Genomic DNA, 18204 nt, shown 5'->3' with positions numbered 1-18204 from the left:
CAATAACAGTAATTATCTGCAGGGATGTGGGGCAACTGGAATTCTTATAAATGGCTGGTGGGAGTACAAATCGAAACAACCATTTTCTAAAGTTGTTTGTTCAGCTCAGTTGTTGTTTGAGGACCTCCCAATGCAGGGTGTCCTGGTTCAATGGAAAGTAGATCTTGACTGTCACAGCTTAAGATGCTTCATGCCCCATTTAGAAGATCTTGCACATCTTAAGGAAGATTTCATGTGATATAACTAATATGTGTGTCCAACTCTTTGTGACCTCACATACTGTAGCCCACCAAGACCTAGGGCAATCAAATAAATGAATTAAATTAAATCTTAACACAGAGGTGTATAACGGACTTTTGGACTCAGAGGGAGAGGGAGAGGGTGGGATGATTTGGGAGAATGGCATTGTAACATGTATACTATCATGTAAGAATCGAATCACCAGTCTATGTCCGACGCAGGATACAGCATGCTTGGGGCTGGTGCACGGGGATGACCCAGAGAGATGTTATGGGGAGGGAGGTGGGAGGGGGGTTCATGTTCGGGAACGCATGTACACCCGTGGTGGATTCATGTCAATGTATGGCAAAACCAATACAGTATTGTAAAGTAAAATAAAGTAAAAAAAAAAAAAAAATTGAAACTATTTGCTTAACTTTCATATAAACAAAACAAGCAATTTCACTGCTATGTATAAACCTAGCATATGTGTCACAAGAGGCAAGAATGTTCACAGCAGTATTATTTCTAATAGCCAAAAATTGGAAATAACTCAAATGTCCATCACTAGTAGATAAATTGTATCACATTCATAAAATGGAATATTATATAGCAGTCAAAATGAATAAATGACAGCCTCACAAATCATAGCTGTATCTCCAAAACAATGTTTAATGCAAATGTACCAAATCTTGACTTTGAACAAGTTCATTAATCTCTTCATTTACAGCTCCCAGAGAAACATCTGTACCATTGGAGTTGTGGTCAGGAATAAGTGGAAAGATTCATACCAAGTGTTTACCAAACACTTGGTTTAATAAATATTATCTATCACTTATTCAACTTCTCTTAGTAGGTCACCTTTCTGGAAATAAGAATGGTGCAGAGCACTTACAGTATCCCTTAGGTTCTCCCCCCAAATCCCTTCCTCTAGCTTCTCACTATTGGATCTCTGTCTCTTTAAGAAGTCAGCCATATATGAGGAGAGAGGATGCTGGGAAATCAGCTCAGCTCAGATCTGAGGCATGATGGGAAAGGGCGAAGGGGGCGGGGCGGCAACCGGGGCTGCGCAAGCGCAGTTGTATGGTTGTTGCGTTGCGATGGACCGTTGAGAAAAATTTCAGTAAGAGAAAGTATTCATTGTCCCGGCGTGGGGTCCCCAGGTTCTATCCCCGCTTCCCGGAGCGACGACGGCTTCCCAGGAGCGACGAGGGCAGCAGACGGTGAGCGCGGTCGATTGGAGCGGGAGGGGCCGTATGGGGCGGGGCGGCGGCCGCGCCACGTGATGAGGCGGGCGCAGGGCGGAAGAAGCGCAGTCTGGCTGGGTAGCTGAAACGTTGGGGTTTTCGCCGCAGAGATGGGCTGACAGGCATATGCGGGTCGCGTTACCACTATCAGATGCAGCGTTGCCGTGTTTGTACCCACTGACAGGCGTGGGACTTACTGGTGGGGGACAAGATTTGGGAAGCGAATAAGACACGAGCGCTCATAGATTGTTACAACTGTGGCAAGTGGGCATATAAGTTCTCATCTCTCGCACTGGCTTTTAAGCCTGGCGTTGACCATTTCCATGCCTGGCTTGACTGGATCAAGACAACTTGGCAGGGTTTTCGTTTGCTTTAGGTGTACTACGTCCAGTTTAATATGTTGTCTCCTAGGGGAAGGCGATTTACAAGAAGGCGATTGGGCAGTGGAGCTCAGAGGGGCTCCTTCCTGGACATGGACCCCATGAGACCCTGAAAGGTGCAGGTGGACCACTTTAAGGGCACACCAGTTCATTTGGTGGCATCTTGAGCTTAGAGCTTGTCGTAAGGCCAAAGATGGGGCCCCTATGGAGACCTCCAGTGAAGGCTGAGTTAGAGGTGGGGCTGGGGAGCTTGGTGTGCCCCACTTTGAGACATATAAGCTGGAGGTGTGCTTCAAGTACTAATTCTCATGGTCTCAGAAACTGTATTTCTAGGTCCTTTCTTCCAAGAGCTTGGTAATTTCCTCTCCCGTCTTGGTCTTCAAGGCTCAATCCCACAGTAACTTTCAATGTACAAAAAATCAAGAGTGTTTGTCTTTAAAGATATCAGGGAAGTGGGAACTATTGTTCTAAGACTTTTTTTTTTTGAGTGTGAAGGCAGCTACTGAAGGAACAGAAGTCAGGAAGGAGTATAGTCATAGCCTCAGAAGAGTTGTTTTTTCAAATGCTTAGCCCTAAAATCTTGCGCTCAACACAGAGCTTTTGATACAGATACACATGAAGGAGAAAAAAAAAAAAAAGAATAAGCTTGAGTATCAATCCTTTATGTTGTGTTTTAGGAATCCAGCTGTCTACCACCAAGAAGAAATCTATTTAGACTGAGGAATCCCTTTACGTAAAAAATTAGGATGAAAGAACCTTTGGATGGTGAATGTGGCAAAGCACTGGCACCACAGCAAACCCTTCTGGACAAAATGAAAGAAGAACCTGACAATGCTCAAGTAAGCATTTCCGCTTTAATTAAAAAAATTGTTTTTTAATTTCTTTTCTCGTATCTGTTGAATTCAAATTTTTAGTAAAGTTTCTGACTTGTAACCCAAATTGATTTTTCCCCCGTTAGATGGGTAAATTACCTCTTATGTTCCCTGAATGAAGAAAGATCTTGATAACTCATTCTTTTTGTGAGAGGAAACTAATGTGTATTACCCTTTTCCCATTATTTGGTACCTTTACAAAGAGTTCTCATGTATCTGATAGTAGTTTTCTTTTATTCTGTAAGTATTTGTGGTCTACTCTATGCCAGGCTTTGGAAATCCAGCAGTGAGCAAGGTCAGTTTAATCTCTTCCCTCATAGAACTTGCAGGTTAGTAGAGGAAATGAACATTACACAAGTAATTGATCACATTGTATAAATACATATAATTACAAACTATGACAAATGCTGTGGAAAAAAGGCCTAAAATGGGAAATCTGGCCTAGTTTTGATTGGTGGGTGCGGGCTTGGAGGATTTGTAAGCTGAATTTTGCAGAATGAATTGACTAGGCAAAGGCATGGAGGATAATGTTCCAGACAGAGTGATCTGCATATAGGAAAGCTCTGATCTGGAAAGATGCATTGTTCTTTTGAAGAACTGCAAGACCAGTGGGCCTGGAACATAAAAACTGAAAATGGTGATGATGATGATAATGGTGATCATAATGACAATACTGACAGTGGTATTGATATATCAATATGTAGAGTACATCATAACATGACATTAGAAATACTGACTTGTTAAAACTTGCATGTGCTTAGACTGTGATGAGCACCACTCTTACAGCCTTATCATCATCCTCATTTTTGAGGTGAGGAAACCAAAGTACACAGCAGTTTACCACAGATCATAGCTCCTAAATGGCAAAAACTGAATTCAAATCCAGGTGTCAGACTTGAGAGCCTGTGCTATCTTGCTTCTAGGATGAGGCACTGTAAGTAGTTTGAGGCCAGATTATGCAGGACTTTGTTACAAATTTTGGTTTTATGTTGGTCTTATCATGAGAACTTTGTGAAGCCATTGTAGGGTATTACTTGGTAGAATAAGATAACCATGTTTGGAAAGATCGTATGGCTACCCTTAAGGACCCAGATTAGAAATCTGTGGAGATCAGTGTGGAGAGACCAGCTAGTTGTTTTGGCAAAAAGTGATTTTTTTGTTCGTCTTGGACAATTCCTTTGCCGTATACTCCAGTTACTGGCTTTATTGCAGAAGCAAACCAATAATACTGAAAATATAAATAATAATGATAATATTTTATTTCTCGTATTATCTCAAAGGCAGTATCATTCCAGGACAGGGATGTCGAATAATTTGTCTGTTCATCACCTCCACGCCTTCCTAAAGGGGTGTGCTGCAAAGGGTTCTGAGGGAGTGTCTACAGGATGTGGGGTAGGGGATGGTGGTATCTGGGACACTTATTTTCCCTCCAGATAGTAATTCTTCCTTTGCCAAAAGTAACCATTTGTTTGCCCAGTTTTGTGGATTTTACCTTTTAAGAGTTTTTCACTCTTCCTTTTCCTCTCTGTTTCATTATTTCTCATCTGGACTTTTATAACATTGAGTTTCCCATTAAACATTATCTCTTCAGTCACATTCATGAAAATCCTATATAGTGATACCATGGTTCTCTCTCTCTCTCTTTTTTTGAGTAACAAGAGCCAAGTTTTTAATTAAATCATTTCTTCTATTAATATTAGAAGTACCCCTCAATGACATCCTTTGCTTGAGACTCTCTGCTATAGTCCATAACCACCACACAGCTGCAACTATCTGTTTTACAGGGTTTTTCCCCTCTCTTGTCAGTTTTACAGAGGCCTGCCCTTTCTTCTGGTTTTTTTGTTATCATTGTCCTTAATTAGGTTGATTTGTCATTCATCACAAGGGCCTTCACCAACTTGAGATAAGCTCATCAGAATTAGATGCAAACACAAAAAGATGGGGTTTGGTAGCTTTGAAATTCCCCTTGCTAGGCTCTCCTGGGTAAGGGTAGTCTTTAGCACCTCTTGTAAAGCAGCATTCATGTCCATTACACCTCCAGCAGAAATGCCTTCCTCCACCATGGTGCGGTGGGCTATAGCCATGGTGCCATGGCGGTGGTTGGAGCCGAATTTTGAATGCACCTAAACCTCTGCCTCCCATGTGACTCCACAGCGACAGGGAAAGAGCGCTAAGGTACTCTTTACAAATTTGATGACATTGTTCTCTTTAAAGACCTTGTCTCCTCCTGTGGGATAAAACAAACATTTTTGTGTTATATCCAAACTATCCATATTTAGACCTTTGTTTCCTTCTTCGCTATCTTCCCAACCTTTTCTAATCTATGATCCTGCAAACTATTTGCATTTCACAAAAAGTTATATTATGTTAATTTTTGTTTCCTTGCCTTTGCACATGCCATTTCTTCTGCCTTTGTATCCTAAACTAGGTAGCTTGGCAGAAAGTTTCTCCTCTTTTAAGATACGGTTTAACTGTCTTGTCACTTAGAATTAGCCACTCTCTATTTTTCTTTAAATTGTGTGTAGTGCTTTCACTTTTGTTATGGCATCTACAGGTCAGTGAATTTTGTTTTCAGAGTCTGGTCTTATGTGACCTCAGTTGCCTGCACAATGACTGCATATGCTCAGTAATTAAAATAAAAGAGCCTGTGTTTCACAGATGAGGAAACTGAGCATGAAGGAGTAAGCGACTTCGTCAAGATCTCATGGCAAAGCTGGCATACGAAACCAGTTTTTAAAGATTCCAGATCCAATATTTCTTTCATTGTACTTTGCCTGTAGTCTAAAAATTTAAGAAATATTGAACTATGAATTAATTGAGTATTCTTCCTGAATATAAAAATTGTGGTAAAGAAAATCCCACCGACAGCTTGCAATGTAAATTTAAGTGGATGGGGGCTTCTTCAGTTCTCTTTGGTTTATATTAATGCTTGAAGGTGAATTGGCTATAATTTTTCATGATTGGGTGTCGGCTATGATGGAAAAGCCGATTGAACAAATAGTGTGTGCTCCTTTTCATGTTTGCATATTGGAAATATTTGAATATTGGAAAATAGTAGAGAAGAAGTTGAAAAAGTTGACTGTTTTCTCATGTACTAGGGGTCTGCTCTGGATACTAAGTCAAGTTCAAGTTCAGTCGCTCCGTCATGTCCGACTCTTTGCGATCTCATGAATCGCAGCACGCCAGGCCTCCCTGTCCATTACCAACTCCCGGAGTTCAGTCAGACTCACATCCATCGAGTCCGTGATGCCATCCAGCCATCTCATCCTCTGTCATCCCCTTCTCCTCCTGCCCCCAATCCCTCCCAGCATCAGAGTCTTTTCCAGTGAGTCATCTCTTCGCATGAGGTGGCCAAAGTACTGGAGTTTCAGCTTTAGCATCATTCCTTCCAAAGAAATCCCAGGGCTGATCTCCTTCAGAATAGACTGGTTGGATCTCCTTGCAGTCCAAGGGACTCTCAAGAGTCTTCTCCAACACCACAGTTCAAAAGCATCAATTCTTCGGCTCTCAGCCTTCTTCACAGTCCAACTTTCACATCCATACATGACCACTGGAAAAACCATAGCCTTGACTAGATGGACCTTAGTTGGCAAAGTAATGTCTCTGCTTTTGAATATGCTATCTAGGTTGGTCATAACTTTTCTTCCAAGGAGTAAAAGTCTTTTAATTTCATGGCTGCAATCACCATCTGCAGTGATTTTGGAGCCCCCCAAAAATATAAAGTCTGACACTGTTTCTACTGTTTCCCCATCTATTTCCCATGAAGTGATGGGACCGGATGCCATGATCTTTGTTTTCTGAATGTTGAGCTTTAAGCCAACTTTTTTACTCTCCACTTTCACTTTCATCAAGAGGCTTTTTAGTTCTTCTTCACTTTCTGCCATAAGAGTGGTGTCATCTGCATATCTGAGGTTATTGATATTTCGCCTGGCAATCTTGATTCCAGCTTGTGTTTCTTCCAGCCCAGCATTTCTCATGATGTACTCTGCATGGAAGTTAAAGAAGCAGGGTGACAATATACAGGCTTGACGTACTCCTTTTCCTATTTGGAACCAGTCTGTTGTTCCATGTCCAGTTCTAACTGTTGCTTCCTGACCTGCATACAGATTTCTCAAGAGGCAGGTCAGGTGGTCTGGTATTCCCATCTCTTTCAGAATTTTCCACAGTTTCTTGTGATCCACACAGTCAAAGGCTTTGGCAGAGTCAATAAAGCAGAAGTAGATGTTTTTCTGGAACTCTCTTGCTTTTTCCATGATCCAGCGGATGTTGGCATTTTGATCTCTGGTTCCTCTGCCTTTTCTAAAACCAGCTTGAACATCAGGAAGTTCACGGTTCACATATTGCTGAAGCCTGGCTACTAAAGCTATATGAATTGTCACTCAGTTATTCAGTCAGCTTTTATTCCTGCATATATGACCTATAGCACTTGTTGAACACTGTTGTAAGCAGTTTATACATGACACTCACAAATCCTGTGAGTTAAGTATGTTGTTATTCTCGTTTCACACACAGGGAAACAGAGACACAGATAAAACGTAACACAACCTAGTAAATCGATGAGCTAGCATTTGAACCCAAGTGGTCTGGTTCAAGAACCCAAACCCTTAACCAGGATGCTAAGCTGTGTTAGTTACTTTGTTTTCAGAGGCGCTACAGAGATGAAAAGATAGGGCCTCTGCTCTCAAGTGAATTGATGGCATGAGGGGGAGTAACGGTATGGAAATGGGAGAGGTAGCTATTTGTGGGTGACTGTGCCCTGCCAGAAGGTATGCTCACTGTGTCTTGCCCAGTCTCATTTAAACTCTACAAACATAGGAGGAAAGTATCCTCACCCCGTTTTAAAAAGGAGGGAACTGAAGGAAGGACAGGTTAGGTAACTTAACCAAACTCAAAGGAATCATCAGAGTTAGAGTAGGAACTTAGCTTGGACTGACTTCAAAGATGTAGTCTTTCTGTTGCTTTGTGCTCCCTCTGTACAGATACAGAATCTGTGCAGATAATCTGTACAGATATAGAATCAGAATATGATATAATTACCATAATTTAAAAGATTGTGTAAGATGCATGGGGAGCATAGGGAAAGGATACCTTATGTCTGTCTAGGGAGAAGAGGAGGGTTTCACAGGGTGGGTAGTGCTTGGCTTATAGCAGTTGATTAAAACCTTCAGACAGAGAAGAGAGCATGTGCCAACTCATGGAGGGGTGAGAGAATGTGATATATTCAGTGGTTGGGTATTTCAGCAGTAAAGTGGGAGAAGAGAATAAATTTTAGATATTTAGATAGAATTGATCCGACTTAGTGGAGAAGGCAATGGCACCCCACTCCAGTACTCTTGCCTGGAAAATCCCATGGGCAGAGGAGCCTGGTGGGCTGCAGTCCATGGGGTTGTGAAGAGTCGGACACGACTGAGCAACTCCACTTTCACTTTTCACTTTCATGCACTGGAGAAGGAAATGGAAACCCGCTCCAGTGTTCTTGCCTGGAGAATCCCAGGGACGGGGGAGCCTGGTAGGCTGATGTCTATGGGGTCGCACAGAGTCGGACAGGACTGAAGTGACTTAGCAGCAACACATCCTACTTAGAGATAGTATATGAGGTATGAGGGTCAAGGAGGATCCAGGAAAACTCAGAGGTTTCTGGGCTTCAGTAAGTTCAGTTTGTGATGATACTATTTACTGAGGGGCTAGGAGCAGGATTTAAGAGGAAGTAATGAGTGTAGTTGGAGATCTGTTGTGTTCAAGGGGCTCATGGGGGCATTCAAGTGATAATTTTGCCCTCGGAGGCACTTGCACATATTTAGAGATTAGAGAGTGGTATTTAGAGATTAGAGAGTTATCTGTATGTAGGTATTGTGTTGCCAGTTAAAAACAGAATGTTCAGTTACATTTTCCTATCAAATGAACAATGAATATTTTTTTCAGGTAAGTATTGGTGGAGCTAGTGGTAAAGAACCTGCTTGCCAGTATAGGTAGATGTAAGAGATGTAGGTTTGGTCCCTGGGTTGGGAAGATCCCCTGGAGAAGGGCATGGCAACCCACTCCAGTATTCTTGCCTGGAAAACCCCATGGACAGAGCCTGGTGGGCCATAGTCCATAGGGTTGCAAAGAGTCGGACATGACTGAAGTGACTTAGCATGCATGTTGCATGCAGTATTTGGGACTTACACTAAAAAATTATCTGTTGTTTATTTGAAACTTAAAACTAAGTGGTTGTTTTATATTTTTATTTGCTATATTTATATTTGGTCACCCTATATAAGGTGATGGTTGAAGTCATGAAAGTGGATGACATTGTTCAGGGAACAAAAATAGAGAAAAGAGTAGAGCTCAGGATAGAGCGCTAGGAACTGAATTAATTTAATGCTTCAAAATGGCTTCAAGTAATCTCCCAAGCAGCAGCCTTGTTATTACCTGGGAACCTATTAGAAATGTATGTTCTTAGTTCATGCTCCAGACCTGCTGAATAAGAAATTTTGAGGCTGAAACCCAAAAATCTATGTCTTAACAAGACCTTAAGGGTTTCCGATGCCACTGAATTTGGAACCATTGACTTTGTTGTTGCTTAGTTGCTAAGTTGTGTCCAATTCTTTCGTGACCCCATGGACTGTAGCCCACCAAACTTCTGTGTCCATGGGATTTCCCAAGCAAAAATACTGGAGTGGGTTGCCATTTCCTTCTCCAGAGGATCTTCCTGACCTCGAGATTGAACCTGTGTCTCCTGCATTGGCAGGCAGATTCTTTACCACTGAACCACCTGGGTAGCCCACCATTTACTTGGGGTGAGTATAAGATTAATGAAGGATGCTAAGAAATAGTAATGATGAATTGAAATAACATGATCAGAAGACAACCAGTAGAATTATTGGTGATGTCAGATGTTTTTGAGAGACCGAGAAAGATAAAACCTAAAATTGTTTATTGAATTATGCAATTTGAGATAATTGGTTATCTTTCAGTTGAAGCAACAGCTTGATTGCATTGTGTTCAGGAGGGAATCACAGTGAAAAAGTAGAGAAAGCATGGAATACTTTTCCTGTTAAGTTTGGTTGTGAAGGGAGAGAGCAGAGAGGGAAGTAGTTCCCTATGGGATAGGTTCCTTATAAGCTAAAGGGAAGAGACCAGCATGGAAGTTGTGAAAGGAACAAAGGCAGGAACGGCTGAGACCCCTTGAGGGTCATCCTGTTTGGTACCCACGCTGAGCTCTGGGTGAACTCTGTAATGCAGAATTGCTGAATAGTTGCTGAGTTGCCGAAAGGAAAGAGCAGTGCTAAGAACTGGACTACTTCTGGACTAAGGAAACCATACCTTTCTCTAGTAACAGATGAGGTGTGCTCGATAACCCAACTGAATGTACAAAACAGATTTATCCTCCAATCCAAATTCTTAGTCAACAGCTTGTGTAAGCCTGCTTGAACTTCCTCCTTTTCCCCGTGAAATCTCCTATGCATTCTCCTCCACTGGGACTCTATTCTGGGTTCCTCCAGAATCTGTGACCCCTGAAGTGCAGTTCTAAGAACCCATATAGACTACCTTTTTGCCTCTTTACAGTTCATGCTGCTTTCCTTGACCAGGTGGAGAGAGGCTTAGGATACACAAAGAGAGTATGAAGTGCTGTAAAAAGGCGGGGGGAAGGGACCCCGAACACAGGCATTGCTTCAGCTGTGGCTGAGAAGGTTGCCTTTTCCTGTAAGGTTCAAGGACAGTTTGCCAGTCCGTGTGTAGGCATGGTGGACGAGGCAGTCAGGATGCTGAGGGAATTCTTACTTAACTGCTTCTATTTTCTTGGTGAAACAGAAACATTACTGAGTCAGAAATATATGGGGTTTGGACTTAGGAGTGGTGGAGGTGTGGAACAGTTACTTTGTGAAGTAAGACAGACTGACTAGGGAAATGTAGCAGGCATATTAGAAAAATATTAAGAGATTGAGTTGATGATGGACAATCTTTTATTGAATCTTGTGGTTTTTTTTTTTGTTAAGTTGAAGGCAGTCTATATATGTACTTCTAACTTCTCCTTTTTCACAAGTGCCAATAAGTGAATATTGTTACTTAAGTATACTGTTTAAGAATGTCCACTTTGAATTGCCAGGTGGTTCAGTGGTAAAAGACTCCACCTGCCAGCGCAGGAGATCACGGAGATGTGGGTTCAGTCCCTCGGTTGGGGATATCCCCTAGAGGACAAAATGGCAACACACTCCAGTATCCTTGCCTGGAAAATTCCGTGGACAGAGGAGCCTGGTGGCTACAGCCTATGGGGTTGCAAAGAGTTGGACACGACTGAGTTACTGAGCACGCACACACACTTTGAATTGAATGAATTTGGATTCATTCATTCAACAAATGTTTATTTGGTGTTATAATTATGAAAATAATAATAAGAGGTAGCATTTTGTTCATGAGTCATATCTAACTTTTGGCTGATTGTAAGGGATCATGCTATGTGCTTTATTTGTTTTAAATCATATGTCCCATAAATTCAGTCCAGTGGGTTAGCTAATACTGTCTTTTTAGATAAGGAAATTGGAACTGAAAAAGAATAAATGGCTTATCCCTGAACACTGGGGTTGCTAGTGTCCTGCCATTCCTGCGGTGCACCCTTTCTTTCTCTCCCTTCTTAGAGCCTGGGGGTTGTGGACAGCGTCTTGTATCAGCCGATTGCTTGAGTGGGGAGTGGGCCACGAGCACGTGGAGGGCACTGTGGACTGGAGAGAGACACACAGCGTGGCTGAAAATCGAGAGCCTGTTGGGGTGGTCAAGGCTGAGCCTGACCCAGTGGAGTACACCCTGTGGGAGTGGCTTCCCCACTGCCTGCCCTGGAGGCCCAGTGACATTTATGTCCACAAGAAGACTGGCCTTATGGTCCAGCTGGCCTGCTGCCAGAAACTGCTAGGCCGAAGGGCTGGGAGTCAGAATGCCTGCACTGAGATCTTCATCCACCACTTGGGCCTGCCTATCATTGGTGTCATTCACGTTGCCCTACAGCTGCAGGCTAGCAGCTTCAGGGCTTTGCACAAGGCTGCCGGTACCTCTGCCATGGAGCTTGTGGATGAGTGAGAACCAGGGATGGATACAGGAGAGCCGCTGCTCCAGATCTGCAACAACTCAGCAGTCCATATCCGTGTCTTCAGGGTCACACTCAAGAAACTGAAATGAGGCTGGCCCACTTTAACCACCCACCCGTCTACAGCTAGACTCAGATGTGGCTCTTCTTGTATTGATTACTGTCACGGACCTTTTGCTAGAGCCATGTAGGAAGAAGCCTGTCCCCGTGCGGCCCAGAGAACTGTGAACCGAGAAGGCAAATACTTTTGTTGGGCCCAGGCAGTGGGTTTTCCCGAATCTTTGTGTTCTGTAACCATTGTCCTATACAATAAAAAGTTTCAAGTTGTGTTGGTGCCTGGCCACCCCATTGCAAAAAAAGAACCAGGGTTACACTTGTTTCTGTCTGCTCTCAGAGCCCATAGTCTTCTCCGTTGTGTTATGTTGACTGTGCTGGGTGTTGAATGTACAGAAGTGGAAAAACAGATGGGATCCCTGCCTATAGTGGACATGGTCCTTTCAGTCTAGTGTGGGAGGAAGAGGGATGTTAGACATTGAACAGATTATCACCCAAATAAATGTGAAGTGATGTATTATGACAAGTGCTGTGAGTGAAAGGAGATAGGAGAGCCTATACCAGGGAAACTTGACTTGGGGGCCAGGGTTTGAATTCATTGTTGTAATTATGTTATATTGTATTTGTGCATTTATGAGGGAGAGAGCATGGGTTTTGAAACAGACCTAGGTTTGATTCCCATTTGTGCGCTTGGTATTTTTGTGACCTTGTGCAAGTTGATGAACGTCTCTAAAGCTCACTTTTCTCATCCATAGAGAAGGTTCAGTAGGTCTTACGTTAAAGGCAGTAGCTTGTTTGGTGCCATGGAAAGTGGTAATTAATGCAGTGGTTTTTAATCTTTGGCATTTAATATTCCAGAGAAATGCTGGAGTAACTTTGGAAACTGATATATCAGTTATTTTGCCAAGTACAGGGAGATTAAAAATATAGTTACTAATTGTCACCATTGTTTCAAAAAAGTAAGACTATTTTTAAAAAGGCTTTTTATTTTGAAATATGTAAGGCTATTTTAACATCCGTTCCCTCCCCCCAAAGGTAGGATAGTTCATATCTCAGAATAAAGGGCAGTCTTTTTAAAGGGAGATTTGTGTATTTAAATTTTTTCCATGATTATATATATTATTTTAAAGCATTTAGAAGAATATATTAAAGATAAATCTGATTTAAGCTGTGATGATTTTGTATATAATGAGCAGATTGCATTGAAACACATATCTTTTCTGCCATTAACAGATATGACAGCTTGCAAATCTGTTGGATAAAATTACTAATTTGATCCAAACTCTAAATCACTCAGATTTAATTTCATTTATTGCTCCCTTATAAATGCAGCCTAAAAAAAAAGTAGTGCTCAGCATTGAAATAGCTGTGTATAGCGAGATTACATTAAACAAATTTTTTTAAATTGGAGGACAGTTGACTTAGAATATTCTGTTGGTTTCTGCCATATAGCAACATGAATCAGCCACAGGTATATGTATGTCCCCTCCCTCTCAAGATTACATGTGGTAAGTAAACATAAGTATCATAGAAGATTCTCCAGTTACAGAATCTTTTTTTGTAAAGATTAAATCAGTCTAATAACTCGTAAATTTTGACTTTTGAGGTATTTGTGAAGGTGACAAGGATTATAAGGTAGAAGAAATAAATATGACAATTATTTTTTTTGTTTGAATTTCTAGTTTACTCAGGTACTAACACTATATTGTTTCTCTATCTCTTCTTTTTCTTTAAGGAATATATACGTGCTTCAAAGCCAAAAGCTCAGGAAAGTGAACTGAAAATTAGTGCTGTGTTTTCAGTCAGTGACAGTCCTCTTGGTAAGAAGCAGAACTGTAAGTTAGTTACGATCTGATTCTGTTATATTCTGACTAGTAGAATGGATGGAAAGTACCTCCTCATGTAAGTCTGTTTTCTTCCTTTAGACAAAGCAGTGCTTTTCAGGCTGGCTGGCTGGTCTTGACCACAATTTTAAAAAGTGGAATATAATTACAGTTGATCCTTGAACACATGGATTTGAATAGGTGCAGGTCAACTTATTTGGGTGATTTTTTTCAATAAATATAGTACCAGTATTTTCATTTTATAGATCTGTAAATTAAGTATGGGGAAATTTTTATGTTCAGTTGGAAATCGCAGTATGTGAAATCAGAGGAATTAGAGTTTGAGTCCTGATTCTATCCACAGTTTCATCTGCCTGCCCTTGGATGGGTCATTTGTCTGTTCTTTTGTTTTGGAGGCAGAGATAGCAGGACACAGATTTTCCACTGCAGGGGGTTGGCACCCCAGCCCCTGAGTTGTTCATGGATCAACTGTATATCAGAGTGTGATGCATATAGTAAGGAAACATATTACTTCATAAAACTGTTGTTTCAGCTATTTAATTTTGTATGCCTGTTCACATACATACAAATCTGCGTATGTGCCTCCTGGGTTGTGATGTGAAGTATGGTTCTTTCTGTGTGTCATGGTTAAATAAATTGGAAATCACCTGTTCTGGAGTGGTTCCTTGTCTCAGTATTGCATTTCCAGACTGAGGGAATTTGTCCTAAAATATAGAGAATGTATATATGTTCATGTTGATATGAAAACTTTTTTTTTCTGTTTGTTTCTTTTTCTTATTTTGTTTTTATAGCCCAACAGTTGACCCCAGGCTTTCAGCTTTCTCTTGCATCATCTGGCCCAAATGTATCGCTTCCTCCAGTTCCAGCTATAGCTCTTCAGGTTTTTTGCTCTGGTTGTAAAAAGATGCTTTATAAGGGTCAAACTGCATTTCATAAGACAGGATCTACTCAGCTCTTTTGCTCCACAAGGTGCATCATTGGACAGTCTTCATCTGTCTGCCTACTACCTCCTCCCAAGAAAACCTGTGCAAACTGCTCAAAGTATGAGATTCTTAATTACATCTTTTTATTTTTTTAGTGTATTTAGTTCAAACATACTATTGCTACTTTAAATCTCTTTAGCACATTTCTTTGGAAATATTTTTTAGCTAATTGAGAAATTTGCAAATTCTAAAGTTTATAAAGTTAAATAAGTGACTTGATGTAAAAAAGGATTGCCTAAACCAGTTTTCCTATGTCTTTCAGTTTAAATTTTACTAGAAAGGAGTGAGAAATTGCAGGACCACACATGTACTGTATGTCTGTTGTAATTGTAGACAACCATTCAAAATCATTTGTTATCTTGAAAGTTACTGAAGTATAGAATGAAGTACTATCACCCTTATAATAGTATATGAAAGTTATTTAATTCTATAGAAGATAATTGGCCACAAAAACCGTGCATTTATTCCTGAGAAGTCCTTGTGACTCTTTTTGGAGATCACTGTTGCCTTGTAGTAACGCGTAGATGAAGAGAAAGGGAGAAGTAGCAACAGAGCCCTATAAACGTCTTTCTTGGGGATTACTTGGTGGTCCAGTGGTTAGGACTCTGCACTTCCAGTGCAGGGGGCATGCGTTTGGTCCCTGGTTGGGGAACTAGGTAAGATGGGCGTGGTGGGCACGGTGTGGCCAGAAAAATAAAAAATAATAAAATTAATAATAATCATAAGCTTAGTAAGTTTAAAGAATTTGGTGTGTTTTGCCTATTTGTGTGGTAGTGTAATTCTAGGAATGTAGTGAGTTGTGGAGTAGTCACTAATGTGGGGCAAGAAACGAGCTTGGCTTGATTGTATTAGTAGCTCTATCACTTACTAGCTGCATGACCTTGGGCTAGATATTTAACTTTTCTCAGCCTCAGTTTGTTCATTAGTAAATAGTATCTACTTCCTCAGGTTTTAATGAGAAAGTGTTAGCATAGGACCTAGCACATAGCAAATGCTTAATAAGTGGGATCCTATTATTTTAAATAATAAATTTGATATTATGTATAGTTAACATATAATTTGTGACCTCTGTTTTGTCTCTGCTTGGTTGTGTTGACCTTAGGTATCTAAAAGTAGATCCTATTAAAATGGAAATCCCCAACTAAAAGGAAAGAGAAATTTTAAAATATTTTACTTAAATATTCAAATTTACTTTTGTTACAAAATGCCCAATACCTTATTTTAACTTTTTATGTCATTCTCATGAAACTGATCTGGAAGAATAAACTCTCCTCTGTCTCCCAGTTTGCTCAAGGTCGTGTCTATTGAGTTGGTGATGCTATGTAACCATCCCGTACCATTTCATTCTCTGCTGCCCCCTTCTCTTTCTGCCTCAGTCTTTCCCAGTATCAGGGTCTTTTCCAGTGAGTTGGCTCTTTGTATCAGGTGGCCAAAGTATTGGAGCTTTAGCTTCAGCAGTGGTCCTTCCAATGAATATTCAGGGTTGATTTCCTTTAGGATTGACTGGTTTGATCTTGCAGTCCAAGGGACTCTCAAGAGTCTTCTGCACCACCATTCGAAAGCATGAATTCTTTGGTGCTCAGCCTTCTTTATGGTCCAACTCTCACATCCATACATGACTACAGGGAAAACCAAATTTAGTTTTCTATTTTTAGGTGTTCAGCTTCAATATATCAAATATCAAGAGGAAATTAATTAAATTTTACTTTATTTTATTTTTTGACCAAGTCACGTGGTACATGGGGTCTTAGTTCCACCCAAGGATTGAACCCATGCCCCCTGCAGTAGAAATGTGGAGTCTTAACCACTGGACCGAGGAAGCCCAAATTAATGAAATTTGAAAGAATGTAACGTGACTTATACATCCAAATACATATTGTTATCTTAAAAGTAGTCACTCTTGTCACTGGCTTTTTACCACGGTACTGTTGTTGAGAAAAATTTTTTGTCTCCTTCTTTGGCATTGCCTTCAGAGACTGAAACATTCCTTTAGGCTAAGGTAGGTGATAAATCTATCCTTTCAGCTGGGGTTTGATTTTTGCAAGTTGCCAAAAGTTACTTGATGTCTTACCAACTGACTGTTGTAGATAATTAAACTGAGTCATACCGTTAAACATGGTATCTGACGATAAAATTAAAAAGTTGTACTTAGAGTTCTTATAAACTAAATGAGAAATTAGAAAAAGTGTTTGAGCCATGTTGATGTTGGAAGAGGTATAGTTTTTCTAAGGTAAATGTTTAGGTGTAGCATATACATTTGGATGTGTAAGGTTCAGAATGCATTTATATTCATGTGCACAGGTTTTCATTAAAAAGTCATTCTCATTGGTATATGTATGTATACATGGCACTTGTAGGTTTTCATTGTTAAGTGAAATTCTTAATTGCTTTGATTTTAGTAGAAGAATCACTTTTCAGTCTTAATATTTCGTGTGCAGTAAGCATATCCACTTTTATTAAGGCTGAGTTATAGAAAAGTAAAATAGTGCTCTGTCGCCTTTGAAATTCTTTTGTAGTTTACCATAGAATAGTTGAGTGTGATGAGTACAGGATGGAAGGTAGAACAGTGGAGTGGTGAACTGTGTGGATGATAGAATCAGACTGCCTTGATTTACATTCTGGCTTCACTGCCTACTCAGCTGAATGGCAAGCTATTTAACCTTTCTGATTTGGTCCCCCAATAATACTTACCTTATAGAGTTTTTTTGTGATCATTAGATTGGATAATTTGAGTAAAGAGAGCAATATCTGGCACATAGTAGTTATCCAGTACATTATTATAGTACATAATATTATTGCCATTATTATTCTCTACTATGTGGCCTACACTAGTGTTTCTTCTAATTAATGACTATTTCCTTCAGTTTTTATACTTGTCAGAAGAACGGCAATAACTTAGCCTCTGTTTTTACTGGCAGTGCTTATTGTAACAGTGAGCTCTCACAAAATAACTCTAGGAGTCTCATAGACGAACTCAGTTATTTCTGCTCTTTTTTTCTCATTCTTATTTCCATCTGTCCTCTGATACCAAGCCTTAATAACCCTTTTGTTTGTCATTTGTTTCTTGGATCTCCTCAGTTACAATGAAGTTTTCTATATCATGCTAATTTTTAGTGCAAATCTTTGATAATTTATGTTTCTCAAATCTTATATTTGAATAAAATTTTTTTTCATTCATTGTTTCATTTATGTTTCTACTCTTGGCAGCTGCTGGCTCATAAGAGGACAAGTGTTTTGTGGTCTGGAGTTGTGGGATGGACACTTGTTCTTTTTGGCTCCAGTAGATGAAACTTGGTTGGAACTGGAAGCCTCAATGTTTTTTTCATGAGCATCTGGCTGGTTATCTTTTAAATGTAATTCTCCCTCAACACGTCTATAAATTAAGTTTTATGAACTCCATTTTATACATGAGGAAATTGAGCCAGTAATTGCCCGTTGCCTCACTCATTGTCCCTCAGCTGAGAAGTAATAGAACTAATCATCAAACCCAGTTTTCCAGAAGCCTTTCCCAGGGCCAGCCATTTTCTACTTATACAATAGCTGC

At 40.4% G+C, this 18204-nt stretch overlaps 1 protein-coding gene and 1 pseudogene across 5 annotated transcripts in view; both read left to right on the top strand.

The window, feature by feature from the left end:
• ZMYM6 (zinc finger MYM-type containing 6) overlaps positions 1258-18204 on the top strand; it is a 46284-nt gene continuing 29337 nt past the window's right edge. Inside the window, exons 1-4 of one of the 5 annotated variants that reach the window (XM_018041272.1) lie at positions 1258-1442; positions 2524-2685; positions 13569-13653; positions 14469-14718. In XM_018041272.1, coding sequence (XP_017896761.1) covers positions 2593-2685; positions 13569-13653; positions 14469-14718 — 428 coding nt within the window. In that variant the 5' untranslated portion in view covers positions 1258-1442; positions 2524-2592. Of the gene's footprint in view, positions 1443-1508; positions 1963-2523; positions 2686-13568; positions 13654-14468; positions 14719-18204 lie in introns of those variants that run through there. The other 4 variants (XM_018041284.1, XM_018041288.1, XM_018041279.1 and 1 more) reach the window with 4 other exon arrangements.
• On the top strand, positions 10443-12628 carry LOC108635610 (annotated as a pseudogene).

The sequence above is a fragment of the Capra hircus genome, chromosome 3, assembly GCF_001704415.2.
Source record: "Capra hircus breed San Clemente chromosome 3, ASM170441v1, whole genome shotgun sequence".
NCBI lineage: Eukaryota > Metazoa > Chordata > Mammalia > Artiodactyla > Bovidae > Capra > Capra hircus.
This window is presented reverse-complemented; position numbering and strand designations above follow the sequence as displayed.